The sequence below is a fragment of the Macrotis lagotis genome, chromosome 1, assembly GCF_037893015.1.
Source record: "Macrotis lagotis isolate mMagLag1 chromosome 1, bilby.v1.9.chrom.fasta, whole genome shotgun sequence".
NCBI lineage: Eukaryota > Metazoa > Chordata > Mammalia > Peramelemorphia > Peramelidae > Macrotis > Macrotis lagotis.
This window is the reverse complement of record NC_133658.1, coordinates 462,964,397-462,980,760: the sequence shown is the minus strand read 5'-3', so window position 1 is coordinate 462,980,760 and position 16,364 is coordinate 462,964,397. Positions and strand designations below refer to the sequence as shown.

Below are 16,364 nucleotides of genomic sequence, written 5' to 3'. Positions count from 1 at the left end.
CACCAAAAGTAATAAAATGGTTTAAAAAAAAAGATTTGATGGTATACTAAGTTTCTCTTTCAACTATCTTGACTTCAGTCTATACCAAATGCATAATGAGTGAAAGTTTAGTAATTAAGATTGAGTAATGAAAGACTTGAACAATGAGAAGCCTGTACCACAGTGCAAATAGAATGTTATGAATACTAAAAGGCTCAATCTATTTAATCAAAATCAAGTCCATTTCATAAAAGGAGACACATCAATAGGAGGGGAAAGTCCAAAGAATTAGATCCTTATAAATAATCAATATTCTTGAAATGGACCTTCAAGGTATGTGCTACTTGGTTATAGATATTGTGGTCTTCTTGCCTGATTTTTCACCATTAATTTGTATCTACTGTCCCTTACCCTTCAAGATTCAATTAACCTCTCCCACAGAAGGAAATTGGAATTAATATGCCTAAGCAGAATTTTAATAAACTAGGATTTGGTACAGAAGCCCTTAATGTTGCTGTTGAGAGAACAGCAATTATAGGATCTGGCTGTTGCTCAGAATCTCAAGTGAGAAAAATCTCCCTTGACCTTCAATTGTGTTTTCCCTTCTCAAGGAACAAATACAGGAATATCATATCAGCACCATTGTTGCTTTAGGATAAACATATTTGTGAAATAGCAGGAAAGAAAGAAAGAAAGAAAGAAAGAAAGAAAGAAAGAAAGAAAGAAAGAAAGAAAGAAAGAAAGAAAGAAAGAAAGAGATCTGTACATTTTTACTATACATTGAATTCCTTTCCATGGCACTGGGTGATTGTTTCCTATAGAGATAGAGTACTAGTAGGAAATACTAACTCAACTTGGCTGTTAATTTTATCAGTCTCTTCAAATTCTTATTTTTACCTTTCTGCTCTCTGTTCACATCATGATGGAGAGCTCCTTTTTGTTATCTTTCCAGAGACCAACCAAAGGAGACCCAGGCCAACCAGTAAATGAAAAGAAGAAAGTCAGATTCACAATTACCAAGAAATAAAAAACAAGATGAAAAGGAAAAGTCAGGGAAAAAAGTCTTTAGAAACAAGATATATATGAGGGAAGTCAAGTGAAAAGAGAAAAATGTATGAAACAAATGTGTCCACAAGTTGCTGTGTGGTTAGTGTGAACATGTAGATTTATCTATGCTTATAGGTATATAAATGTCATTGTGTCATAGAATATGAGAATTGGAAAGATCTTATAGGACATCTTAACTAGCCCATACCTGAATAAGATTTTCCTTTTTAAAGACCAAGCATATTGATAAGCAGGAGGGAATCAGCCAGTAGACAGGGAACAATTAAATATTGGTAAGAGACTAAAGATGATAGAAGGAACAATGTGCTTGAGAATATGAGATTGAATAAGATCACTTGTACAGATAGATTGATTTGCTTTGGCAAAAAGAAGGGTCACTACTTCATGTGCTGTTAGAAATCATGACATCAGGAGGTGATGCCATGATATGCACATGAACTGGATTTGAATGAGGGTCTCTGTGTTAAGTCACCTAAGTCACTTTTTCCTCCAGAGCCATCTGGGTCTAAGGGTCAGATGTGGATCAGAATGACTGGAGATAGCCCTAAATGCAAAGCAATGGGAGTTAAGTACTAGCCCAAGGTTTCACAGCAAGTATCCAAAGGTGAAGGAAAATATTGTGGCAGAGGCATTTGAGTGAACTTAGAGAAAGAACTTGGATGAAAAGAGAGCGCTGCAAATGTTCTCATTTTTTTCCAGTGAAATATAAGGCAAGGTTCTCAACTGAGAGGGTAAGAGGAAACAAATCTGTGTGAGACTTGGTAAGAGGATGAATTAACTGTGGTGAATTGAATAGTAAGTCTGTGAGGGAGATGTAAAGAATTGCCTTGCATTAGTAAAGGCTCAGTTTATATTATATAACATAAACTTGACATGGATCAAGTCAGCACAGATTTGTGATTTTTTTCTAGTCTTGTTCATCATCATATCAGTAGGAGTGAAGGTAGCAAATGTTGGAAGTGATCTAAGGGAAAAATCTTCAAAAGAATAAGGGATTAAGGGATTCAAGAAAACAAGAGCTGAACTGGTCTACCAGGAGATCAAGATGAGGAAGGTGAAAGAGTGTAAGCATTGGGTTGATAGTATCCTGGGAGGATAATGAAGATCATCATTAGGATGAAGAATAGGGTTTACATTTACAAAATAGATTGAGAAGTGTAATGACAGTAGATTACAAACAGATAAAGAAATTTCTAAATCGAGATAGCTGGGGGATATTTGTGGGTGATAACAAGATCAATAGCATAACCTTTATGTGTATCTCTGATGGGCTGGAAGTGTAAATCATGAAAAATAAGTAAATTGAGGAATTGAGAAGTTAAAATATTTAAGGGATTATCAATATGCCTGATGAAGTCTCAGACTATGTAGTCAGGATTTGGGCAGGAGAAAAGACTGTGAGAGCCAAGCATTAAACTCATTTAGGAAGGAAGAAGAATATCCTGGAAGTCCATAGACCACAGCTATCAGAATCTTGATTAGGTTTTGAGCAATGAAAAAATTGTTAAGGAGGAGAGATTACTGAGTAATGATGGTGCATGTAGAACCTAAAAGTGGCATTGAAGGAAGAAGCAAGAATACAACACCCCCACTTTGACAAGTGAATTTGAGTAAATGAGTCAAATGCCACCAGCGCTAAAGAAGTCAATGGATATGTGTTATCAAGAAGTAAAGTCTCAGTGAGTAGAAGATGAGAGTAAGAAAGGCAAAGGTTTAAGATACAATCAAGTTTGTTATCAATAATTAATAATTCCAAAGAGCAGTGTCAAAGGCTTCAGTAACTTTAGAGTAGTGCTTGGGTTCAGGGACATGGGAATAAGGGAATGATTAGTGGAGGAGGGACCAACAAAAACCAGACATTCTGAATCTTTGAGATGGCTTGTGAATGATGAGTTGGAAGTTAATTAATCAGAGGAATGAGTTCAGGTATATTATCATTGTGTCCAGGGGTTCATACTCAGGAGATCAGTCAAGTGAGGGTGGTGAAGTGTTATCCAGGTAGGGACAAGGCAGACTTTGAGGATTTGAAGAGGTCATAGATGGTGCCTGTAAAGAGCAGGGTCTCTTTGATTTCCTCATGGTTTATAGTTTCAAAACTGGAAGGGAAGGGCAGCTAGGTGGCGCAGTGGATAGAGCACTGGCCCTATAGTGGGGGGCTACAAATCCGATCTCAGACACAATAATTACCTAGCTATGTGGCCTTGGGCAAGCCACTTAACCCCATTTACCTTACAAAAACCTAAAAAAAAAAAAAAACGGAACTGGAAAGGAAGAGAGACAACTAAAAATTAGGAATGAATAGAACCAATTGCTAAGGTTTTCTTAGAATAGTGGTCAAATGAATAAGAAATGATAAAGAATTTACTATGTGCCAGCCACTGTACTGTCTGAGAATAAAGATACAAAGAGAAAGGTATGCCTTGCCCTCAAGGAGTTCATGTTCTAATTAATGGAGAAAGATAATAGATTTAAAAAAGAGAAGTTGAAAAGGCGGGGGAGACAGAAAGCACAGAGCAGAGACAAAGTTCAGAGAATCAGAAGTATTCCTAAAGGAAGAAAGGATAACTAGTCTGGGCACTTACCTTAAAATGAAGGTTCTGGGAGGAAATAAACAATCAGAGGAATGGTCCTGGGGCAAAGATCAGGAGTGGAGTGTACTTCCAGGTGGGTGGGTGGGGTGCTATTGTGACTAGTCAGGAATGAAGTTTGGGGAAGGAAGATGTTAGAAAGTCACTCACCAATCAGGAAAGAGGGACCAAGGGCCGAAGTCTTAGAAATTAAAGAGCTACCGCCCCCAGGGTATAATCTCTAGTGTAACAGGGAGAATAGCTGCCCAGTAGAGGAGATGAATAGAGAAAAGGGAGTGGAATTCTGATAGATGATCTCAGGCTTTTTCATTCTGGTCACCTTCCTCTGGCTGCTCTTCAATTTCTCAATGTCCTTTCATAAATGTAGCATTCCATAATCCTGCAGATGTGATCTAACTAGGCTCCAGTATGGGATTATCACCTTCCTCATACACAACACTATGACCTCTAAAGGTCATAAGACTGTCCGGATTGCCACAACATAATGTTGCCCTGTGTTGAACTTGAGATTCATTAACATCTCCAAATCTTTCTCCAATTGCTTTCTAATCAGACTTTCTCATTGTTAAGTGAAACTTTTAGAACCCATAAATAATATTACATCTATCACTTTTGAATTTAATCTTAGTATGTTTAGGTCAAAATTGGAACTTATCAAGATCTTTTGAATCCTATTATCTAACACTTGCCCCCTTAGCTTTATTTCAATCAAATGGTTTGTTTGTTAAGTATGCTCTCTATGATTTCAAGTAAATGACTACTGAAAATTTTAAATAGAAAAAAGTCAATCAAACAGATTCCTGAGGTATTCCACTAGAAACTTTCTTTCAAATTCAGTTGATGTTGACCCATTAATGTTCGTTCATTCAGTCATTTTTCAAACCCCCTTAATTGTGTAAATGTATGATGATGAACAGGAGAAGGAGGAAGCTATGTGGCTCAGTGAATAAGAGTGCTGATCCTGGAGTCAGGAAAACTCATCTTCATGAGTTCAAAAACCTACTATGTGACCCTTGATAAATCACTTAACCATGCTTGTTTCAGTTTCATCTATAAAATGAGCTGGAGAACAATATGGCAAACCATTCCAATATCTTTGCCAAGAAAATCCTGAATGGGAACAGGAAGAATAAGGAAAAATCAATGAACTGACTGATGATGATGAGAGTGATGATGATTTATATAGCATTTCAATGCTTTCAAGATAATTTCCAAATTTTATCCTCACAGTAACTGTAGTAGTTAGGTATTTATTATTATTATTATTATTATTATGCCCATTTTATAAATGAGAAAACTAAGATAGCAGTTGTTACACACCCAGAATTATTGGATAGTGTTTGAGAAAGGTTTTGAACTTGAGTCTTCATGATTCCAGGTCTAGAACTCTACTCATCTCTTCTAGAACCTGCCTCAAAGATTATTGTGAAAATCAAATGGCATATCTGAAAAACATTTAGTACATTGTCTATGCAACACCATATAGAAAGTGTTGCATAAATGTTTATTCTATGAACCAATCCCCATCATTTTCTACACATTGTCAGCAATAATAGCATGAGAGACTGTCAAATGTTTTACTAAAAATCCAGGCAAATATGTCATTTTCCTGACTTCCTATGTCTGGTAAGGTCTGTTTGGGTCTCAGTTCAATAGCTATTTGTATGACTTTGAATAAATTGCTTAACCTCTTTGGATCTCAGATTCTTCATCTATAAAATGAGGTGGTTGGACTAGATGACCTCCAAGGTTTTTCCATCTTGAAATCTATATTTATGACTGTTACTCCTTTATATGACAAGTGAGCAAAGTACTTTTAGACAAAGGTTTAAGAGAAGAAAAGGTAGAGGCATAAGAGTTATACATTTGGATTAGATAGAAAAAGAAATACATTATTGGTTTTATTCATAATTTTATATTTTTTCAAAATATTTATTAAACACTGTGTGACAATTGCATTGTACTAGTTGCTGAGGATACAAACACAAATACCAAATGATTCCTTCCTTCAAGGAACTTACATTCTTAAAGAAGAAGCAACACAAACATACAGAAATATTTATATTAAAATATATACATGCATACATAGTAGATATAAAAAGATACACATAGAAGTTATACCATTGATTTTGTCATCACCTACAAAAGTTCCACATCCATGTTTTTGAACTCTGAAATTCTTGCATTTGATTGTAATCAGTTGTCATTGCACTCTCTCTGTCTTGCAAATCTAAACCTTATTCATTCTAACCATGACCTTCATCACTTCTAATGCCCAGTTCTTTCCTAGGACAGTAACCTTTCAATGGCATTTACTCTCTTACTTTCCACATTTTTATTCCCTGGTAAAACAGTTCAGGTATATACAGTCTTTTTTTTTTAATACCTTATTCCTTTATTTTATAAAATATCTTTTCCTTCCAAATCCTAGAAAATAAAGCAAAAATTTCCATAAGAAAATCCTTGATTTAGAGCTAGATAAAACCTGTCTTTGTCTCTGCCTGTTTCTCTCTCTGTATCTGTCTCTCTGTGTGTCTGTCTCTTTCTCTGTCTCTGTCTGTCTGTCTGTCTCTCTCAGTCTGTGTGCATGTCTGTTTCTGTGTGTCTCTCTCTCTGTCACACACACACACACACAAACACAAACCTCATATCCTTGGAAAAGAGGATTTTGAAAATTCTAACTACATTCTTACAAATAAAATTATGAAATCATCCAAATTACTAATATAATCCTAGATCATCAAGAGTGTATAGTTTAAGGCAGAGGGAAGGAGAAAGCATTAGTACTACTTATTTTATAACCAGGTGGCACAGTTGACTTGGATTCAGGAAGATGTGTTTGAATCCTCCTTAGACATATGCTCACAGTATAAATCTCAGAAAGTCACTTAACTTCTCTGTGCTTCTGTTTTCTCATCTGTACAGTGAAGATAATAATAGAATCCATCTTGTAGGGTGTTGGGAGGAGCAAGTGAGTTAATATACGTATAGATAATTTCACAAATCTTAAAGTGCTGAATATGTTAACTATTATGGTTTTTATTATTACTGGATTTCCAAACTCATCATACTGGTTTGTTTTCAATTTGAATATTTAAAGGAATACTTTAATTCCATAACTAGATTTCTATGGTGATATAATATTCATGAAGTAAAATATAATAAACTCATCCAAATGAAATCTACATACCTGTCCACCCTTTAGGTTTTCTATCATTTCTTGAATTTCATTGAGGAACATGTAACAAAGCTTCAAACTTTTGTTTGTTTATTGATTTGACAGAGATTTAAAACACACTACCCTTCCTAGTGCACCCTCAACATAAAAAAGAAAATAAAAATCTCCTTTCTTCAAAATCATCATTTGTTTTGAAATCTTTCACCTTAATTCTCATATAAAAGAAATCTAGGACTAAACTATGAAGCATTGTATAGCTGACATACCTCACAAAAACTTTGGCATTGGTTTTTCTTTAGCTCCCATGATTCTTTGCAGGGTTCCAGGCACTAGGAAGAAATAAATAAAAGTATACATTAGAATAAAACAAACCAAGAAGTAATGCCAATCTGATCATTTTTACACCTTACCCATATCCAATTTAGCTCATAAAAAAGTTGACAAAATCTTTTTTGTTTGGTATTAATACTATATTCAATATATAATAAATAAAACAAAAACAGATTTACTAAACTTTACCAAAGAGTCACAGGGTACTGAGATAATTGTTAAGAAGGGAAATATCTCAGAATAAATGAATAAAAATATTACATATGGAAGAAAATTATTTTAAAGATAAACTGATCCAGGTATAAATATATATATATATATATACATACATACATACATATATATATATATATATATATATATATGTATATATACACACATTATTAGAACAAGACAGCATTGTACAGTGGAAAGACACTACACGTAGAGTCTAGAGAGCTATGTTCAAATTCCATTTTGCTTACTGCCTTTCTAATAATGCAGGGAAGGATCCATAATTTTTTATACTTATATTAATTTTAGTCATCTAATCCTATTTGTTTAAATTTCACGAACTGAAAGATATGAACTAAAGATAACTCATAAAGTTTGACACTGATTAACATTAAATTTGTATTTAAATATTATCACTTCTTAGGTCCAAGCACTAATTACAGAGGGTCACAAAAAGACAGCCCAGGTATTTTCCCCCCAAAGGTGGGAAAAGGAAAGTAATAATTATGTTCAGTTAAAAAACAGACAACAATAAAAAGAAACAATCTACTTTGTAAGGCAGCTAGAAGACACAATGGATGAAGTCAGGTCCTGGAGTCAGGAAGATCTGAGTTCAAATGTGATCTCAGACATTTACTAGCTATGTGATCATAGGCAAGTCACTTGACCCTGTTTGCCTCAGTTTCTTCATCTGTAAAATGAGTTGGAGAAGGAAATGGCTAAGCTCTCCAATATCTTTGTGAAGAAAACCTCAAAAAGGTCATGAAGAATTAGACATAACTGAAACAACAGCAACCTAGGGTTGTTATTACAATAAAATAAGATAATCATTGTAAATTGCTTAGCATAGAGCCTGAGATATAGAAAGCACTATAAAAAAGTTTAGCTAATGTTACTATTATTTATCATCTGTTAAGTTTTGAGTAAGTCTTTTAATTTCTCTAAGTCTCATTTTCCTTATTTACTAGATTAAGACATTGGACTACATGAACTCTGAAGTTCTGTCTTACTCTATCTAAATCCATGATTCTCTTATTCTATGGAAATTATAGCCTTATCTTTTCTAGGTTTTTCAGAATTAATTTTTTTGCCACCTAAGATTAAATCGATGTCTTATTCTTATTAAAGCATCTGACTCTTAATGAATAACAAAGAATTGGTTCTTCCTAACATCCAGATTTTTCTTATCATACAATGAATAATATATAGAATATTCAATGAGTATTATCCTTTTATTTGCAAGAAAATTTTAAATAGCAATTCCTCAATAAATATTTTACATTTCCTATCAAGTAGAAAAAAGGATAGGGAGAAAGTTTTGAAAGGCATTTTATTTTTTCCCTGTAATTTTATTTTCACATTCTTGGTATTCTTTAATTTTTTTTTAGTTTTTTTGCAAGGCAATGGGGTTAAGTGGCTTGCCTAAGGCCATACAGCTAGGTAATTCTTAATTGCCTGATGCCAGATTTGACTCAGGTACTCCTGATTCCAGGGCCAGCACTCTATCCACTGCGCCACCTAGCCACCCCCCCATATTCTTCAATTTTTCAAAAAATATTTGACCTTGGTAATGAAAGACCAGCCCATATATCATTGCTGCTATTCTTGTTTCTTTTTTTAAGACAAAACCCGTGATTTTACCAGTTTTGGAAAAATCCTCTCCCCAGATAGATACATGATTTGTCTAAAGTCACAGAGCTACTCTGAAGGTGGTTTTCATACTCTGTCATACTGTCTCTCATAAGTTCCTATAGTCATTTTGGTCATCTGATGACCAAAGTAACAAGCAACTCACAACTTAGGAACATGCATTACTATGAGAGACTTTGGGTGCCATGACCAAACCTTTCCAGGATATTAGAATCCATGAAAATTTGTGCTTCATTGACATAATGTTTTAAATTCCAGGGTCACCAACATAACATGATGAGGTATGGTAGAGGACTTTGTTAGAGAAACTAAATCATAATCAATCATTTCAATCAATCAGCAAATATTTATTAAGTATCTATTATTTGCCAGACACTTAGGCCTTACCTTCCATCAGGTAAGATGAAGGAGTTTATGAAGGAATTTACCTTTCATCAGGTAAATAACATATGTACATGTAGGTAGATACTATCTATAAGCAAATTAAATAGAATGTATTTTAGACAAGAAGGGTGAAAGCATCTGGTGGTTCAAGAAAGACCTTATGTTGCAGTAAATACTTCAGATGTGCTTTGAAGGAAGATAGAGATTCTAAGATTCAATGTGATTCAAGTGATGATGAATTTATGTTAGGAATTAAGATCACTTATGCAAAGATGACAAATCTAGTGTCACATGTGAGGAAAGCAATTAAGACAGTTTGGCTAGACTAAAAGGTTTGTGAAGGAGAGTGATATATTAAATTATTTATATAGCAAATATTAACTGGAAATTAAATGACACAGTAAATAGAGCACTAGCCTAGGATCAGGAAAATCTTAATTCAAATATGGTCTGACACTAGCTATGTGATTTAGGCAAGTCACTTAACCTATGTTTGCCTCAGTTTCCTCAAGTATAAAATTGGAGTGATAATAGCACTTACTTCATACTGTTATTGTGAGGGTGAAATGAACAGTGTACTTCACACAATACCTAGGACATAACAGACTCTAACTAAATGTTATTTATTATTTTTATTGCGATTAATAATAATTATTAAATAATTTCATTTTTTGTTTATTGTAATAATGATTAATAATAATTAAATGATTTTGGTTTTTGTTTAATGGGATTTATTGAATTTTATTCAATTAAATATTAAATAACATAGCAATAATAGTAATATTTTCATTATAAAATAGCCAGAAAAAATGATATGATGAGCTTTTAAAAGCAAACAGAGGGGTTAACTATTTTATGCTAAAGGGAATAAGGATATCAGTAATATAGACTATAAAACAGACTATAATATAGACTAAAGGATTTATGAAGGCAAGTGCTATATTAAGTTATTTATGTATTAAATATTAACTGGAAACTAAATGAAGCAGTAAATAGGACACTAGTCTAGGATCAGAAGGATCTTAATTCAACTATGACCAAGGGAATGATCAGAACAATGTTTCAGACATTTCACTGCAAAGGGGTCTGTGTAATGTTGGCCTTGATTCTTCTATATGATTAAAGGTAATAGAACTGCCTCCTATTGGCTGATAGACTGAGACTTAGGAAGATGTAATCTTGTTTAAAGCTGTTTCCCAATGCAGTCTTTGAAATAAGCTAAAATACATTTTTTAGGTTGCTGTTGTTGTAATTATTATTTACTTTCCCCTGTTTTTCAGAATACCTCCTTTACCTCTTCCTTTGTGCCTTACTAGCAATGCAGAAAGTTTTGGAAGAGGGAATTTCTCCCATCACATCAAGGAGCAGAAATATACTGCTGTATATCGATGGGAGACATTTGCTTGTGTATTGCCTCAAAGAATGATCACTGTTTATGAATGTTAACCTTCTATGTAATAGATAGTGAGGTTCTGAATTACCCAGAAAGTATGATCTCATAAGTAAGTATTCTAGCCAAAGAAGTGAAGTTTCCTGGGCATCACCAGCTTTGGGAATTGCCTTGTTGTTAAACTCAAGTATGAGAGTTGTTTGAAGTTGAACTTTTGAACATAATCCCAAAGATAGATAATTTCTTCAATAGCATGCCTCTAAGAAAAAGAAGGGAATCAATTCAGCAGCTAAAGAGATAAAATCTAGGCATGGAGATAAAGAGACAAGAAATCTGGACTTTGGAATAACTATTAATACTATGAGTTGGTTGGCTACTAAGCCCATGTAAAAAGGAATGCACATTTAGTAGTCCCTAAAATATATTTGAGATTAAGAGTGGGTTTCATGGACTATTTGAAAACTTTAAGTTCATGGAGGCCTTTGAGTCCTTGTCCTGTATATTTCTGGGAATGGAGAGGAGGGAAGGGATAACACATAATAAAACCTGTCGTATACCTGATACCCATATTGTACATTAAGAGATTATAGGGCTTGAGAATATTAACCCACATTTGGGAAAAAATGTAGACATGAACTATATCTGAGTTTTATTTCAGTGATTTCCATAAACTAACGTCTGTTGAAAATATAATAAAGCAAAGAAAGAAATGGATTCTATTTGGTTCAGATTACCAGGATCAAATAATTTGTGAGAGATCAGAATCTTTAGGGACCAGTGGATGATAGTTTAAGTTGATTTGACAACAAGTAGCAGAAAGAATTTTTTTTAGGAGAGATGAGTTGCAGGGAGACAAATTGATAATTTATTGCAATAATCCTAAGAGGAGGTGATGAGGTCCAGAATTAAGGTAGTTGTTGTATCTGAAAGGAAAAGAAAACAGATTCAAGAGATGTAGAGATGTTATGTAGGTAAAAGTGAAAAAAAACTTAGCAACTGCATGGATATGGGGAAGATGGAAGGAGGATAGGAAGCACAAAGTAACCTAAATGACTCTAAGAATAGTAGGGTTCCCATCAGAATAGGGAAGCTAGGAAGATGGAAACATAATGAGCACTGTTTTAGGCATGTTTAATTAGAGTGTCCTATGGAACTCCAGATGAGAGTCTATAAATTAAAGAAAGAGACAAAGGTTAACTATACAGATTTGGGTTATTATGCATGAATTGGAAACATTAAACTCATGGAAGATGGTGAAATCATCAATTAGCTGCTTCTCTTCCTCTCCCTTAGTTTTCTACCTTACCCCCTCAAATAAATAAATAAATAAACCCCATACTAAGTTTACTTCTAATCAGCTTGCAAAATACTCAAGACACTTGTGGTCAAAACAAATACTGTCTAGTTGATTTTGGCCAGTTATCAAAATTCTAGTGATGGCTAAGTATACCTCTAGGCTTGGGATTCATACCAATTCAAGTCTACATTTCTGTGGTCTGTCACATTTAGGCAAATTCATTGTAAAGTTTAACTCAACTTCTATTTCTCATTGCAAAACACATCAAATTATATTTTAGAACAACATATTCACATGTATGTATATCTATTTATATATAAATATATATGCATATATAAAAATTTATAATGCCTCCAAATCCTGTTGGAAAAATAAAAATCATTATTTGTTATTTTTCTACCATCTGAAATACCTATGTAATGAGTTTTTTAATCATTTAATCATTGTAATCATTTTAATCATGACAAGATCTGCATAGTGATTTATCCCAGCTACATGTAGGGTTTTAAGCATATATTCTACTTTCCTTATTTCTAATTACAGCTTATTAGGACAACTGAAAAATGTAATGAAAAGATGTTATCAATGACAGCCAATATTTTCTTTTAACAACCAGCTACACAAAGTAATTGACAAGAATGTGTGTCTGGAGGTACTAAACTAAAAAAAAAAAAGAAAAAACAACCATAGGAATGGTTTGCCAAAAAACTCTATTTCAGGATATTTTGTTGTTCTTTTGGCTACTAAAATAATTTTAAACAAAAGTTTAGAAGAGAAAAATGACAGACATTCCTCTCACACTCACACCCTATATAGGAAAAGTATATTCCCCATTTTCCAAGATAATCAAAAATGCTTGCCAAGAATGAGCAACTCAAAATCCTTCTTCTCTGATAGGAGAGAATGTGAGAGAAAGAATGTCATGAACAGTCATCTGCTTTGGAATTCATCACAGGCAACAGCTATTATTACCATGATATTTTATTACAAGTTACTAAAGACAAAGCAAGACAAAAGAAAATTGATATTTTTAAGGATTTTACTTAGATTGAAGTTGGATCTAACCTTGATCACTGTTTCAAATGCAACAAAAGGCAGCTCCAAAATTCAAATTGGGTCTAATATTAAGAAGGATTTTCCAAGATGTTCTAAGAACAATGCAGTTGAGTATGAAATAATCTGTCTATTTCTCTAATTTATCTTCTCTGAAAGTCAGAGGTTTCTTCATATATCCTTTGTGGTAAATTTAGATATTTATAATGAACAAAATAGCTTATTTACTCAAAGTTGTTCTCAAAGCAACATTGCTGTAACTATAGTCAATGTTCTCTTGATTCTGCTCATTGCACCCTTCATTATTTCATGCAAGTCTTTCCATGTTTTTTCTTTTTTTTCCTGGAGGATATGACTTTTTCTTTTTTATTGATACTTTATTTTTGCACACACTTATATGAAAGTTTCTCAACATTCATCCATGCATTAATGTCACAATCCTCCCACAACCTCTCCAACTTCCATTTTTTTCATCTTAGTCAATCTGAGAGACATGAGGTGATACCTCAGAATTATTTAATCTACATTTCTCTAATCAATAATGATTTGAAACACTTTTTCATATAAATATATATATATATATAGAGAGAGAGAGAGAGAGAGAGAGCTTTGATTTCTTCATTTGAAAACTGTCTATTTATATCCTTTGTTATGTAGAATAGGAATTTGACAGAATACCTTCTCCTATTTTTAAAAATTGTTTATATAGAATAGGAAGTAATTGTTCCTTAAATGTTTGGTAGAATTCACTTCTAAATATATCTGGACCTGGAGACTTTTTCTTAGGAAATTTATTTATTTATTTGTTTTTTTGTTTGTTTACATTTTTGCAAGGCAAATGGGGTCAAGTGGCTTGCCCAGGGCCACACAGCTAGGTAATTACTAAGTGTCTGAGACAGGATTTAAACCCAGATACTCCTGACTCCAGGGCCGGTGCTTTATCCACTATGCCATCCAGCTGCCCCTCTTAGGAAATTTATTGATGGTTTCTTCAATTTCTTTTTTCTGAAATGGAGTAATTTAAATATTTTACTTCCTCTTTTGTTTATCTGGGTAGTTTGTATTTTTGAAATATTCATCTATTTCACTCAGGTTATCTATTTTATTGGCACAGAGTTTGGCAAAGTAGTTCCACATTATCTCTTTAATTTCCTCCTCATTGGTGATTAGTTCCCTCTTTTCATTTTTGATACTTGTATTTTGGTTAACTTCTTTCTTTTTTATCAGATTAAACATAGGTTTATCTATTTTATTGACTTTTTCATAAAACCAACTCTTAGATCAATGTTTGCTTGCTTTCAATTTTAATAATCACTCCCATGATTTTCAGAACTTCTAATTTAGTATTTAATTAGGGATCTTTAACTTGTTCTTTTTTTTTCTAATTTTTTTAGTTACTTACCCAATTCATTGAGCTCTTCTTTCTCTGTTTTATTCATATAGTTTTCTAGAGATATGGAGTTTTCCCTCAAAACTGCCTTTGCTGCATCCCATAAATTTTAATATGTTGTCTCATTACTATAATTTTCTTGGATATGATGATTATTTCTATTATTTGCTGTTTGATCCTCCCATTATTTAACATTAAGCTATTTAGTTTCCATTTAGTTTTGATTTATCTTTTTGTCACCTTTTATTACTTATAATTTTTATTGCATCATAGTCTGAGAAGGCTTCATTCTTTATTTCTGTCTTTCTGCATTTGATTATAAGTTCTTATGCCCTAGTGCATGGCCAATTTTTGTATATACTGCTGAGAACAAGGTATAGTCTTTCCTAACCCCTTTAAGTTTTATCCAGAGGTCTATCATACCTATGATTTCTAAGATTTCATTCACCTGCTTAACTTCCTTCTTCTTTACTTTGTGGTTAGATTTATCTAGGTCTGAGAGAGGAAGATTGAGGTTCCCCCAATATTAAAGGTTTGCTGTCTCTTTGTAATTCACTGAGATTTTCCTCTAAGAATTTGGATGCTATGCCATTGGTGCATACATGTTTAACAACAATATAACTTCATTACTGATGGTGCCTTTTAGGAAGATGTAGTTTCCTTCCTTATTCCTTTTAATAAGGTAAATTTTTGCTTTTATATTATCTGAGATCAGGATCGCTACCCCTGATATTTTTACTTCAGCTGAAGTATAATAATTTTGCTCCATCCTTTTACTTTTATGCTGTGTATCTCTCTGCTTCAAATGTAATTCTGATAAACAACTTATTGTAGGATTCTGGTTTTTAATCCATTCTGCTATTCGTGTCTGTTCCATGGGACAGCTCATCCCATTTACATTTACAGTTAAGATTGTTAATTCTGTATTTCCCTCCATGCTATCTTTCTCCATTCATATTTTTCTATTTCCTTTACTCTTATTCCTCCTCACCAGTTTTATTACCTTTCCCCATTAGTTTTTCTTTTAAAATTTAACTTTCAGTTTATTTTCACTTATACCTTTACCTTCCCTTTAATCAATCCCCTCTTCCCTTATCTTTCCCTTACCCTACCCCCATTCCCTGTAGAGTAGAATATATTTTTAAATCCAAGTGGGAATATAACTTATTCCCTCTCTGGGCCAAATCTATTGAATAGAATTAACTCAGTGTTCACACTCTCCCTGCTTTCCCTCTAAAATTATATCTCTTTGTGACTCCTTGTCTGGTGTTATTTATTACTCAATTGATATTAAACAGGTATCATCAATCACAGTTTGATTAATTGATTGCTTGTTAGCTCAAAGTGTTATCAGAGTATCATGGCAAATTGACTGTTTGATTGTTTGATAAGCAGCATTGTCTCAAAGTCACTATGTACCCTCCTCTCTCCCATCTCATTAGAAGTTCATTTTTCATGAGGCTTGAATAATATCAAATTATAATCATTTTTTTACCTTACCCCCTTTGCAAATACCACCCAAGAAGACAAAATCCCCATGAGTCAAATTATCATTCAAAGCCAAATTATTTCATGAACTATTTGTACCCTCCCCCCCCAAGCCTACTTCCTCCTACACTTTACCCTTACTCCCCACCTAGGATACTTATTCACTTATTAAATAGAGTAAGTGTTAAGCTCAAATCTTATTGGATTAGCTATAAGAATCTCAAAGGACTCTAAGTACTGGGAGGCTCTGAAGGTCTCACTTGAGATCTTTATAAATGATTGTGAGCTATAGGAGACACTAACTCAGGACCACCCAGTTTATAAAGCCATCATCAGAGAAAGTGTTAAGTTGAGAC

At 33.4% G+C, this 16,364-nt stretch overlaps 1 protein-coding gene across 4 annotated transcripts in view; it reads right to left on the bottom strand.

Moving 5' to 3' along the window:
- The window catches only part of ANOS1 (anosmin 1), a 246,491-nt gene that overhangs the window by 102,590 nt on the left and 127,537 nt on the right, over window positions 1–16,364 (bottom strand). For all 4 annotated transcript variants that reach the window (XM_074213594.1, XM_074213597.1, XM_074213595.1 and 1 more), the window contains one exon: window positions 7,080–7,142. In XM_074213594.1, the coding sequence (XP_074069695.1) occupies window positions 7,080–7,142 (63 nt within the window). The remainder of the gene's footprint in view (window positions 1–7,079; window positions 7,143–16,364) is intronic.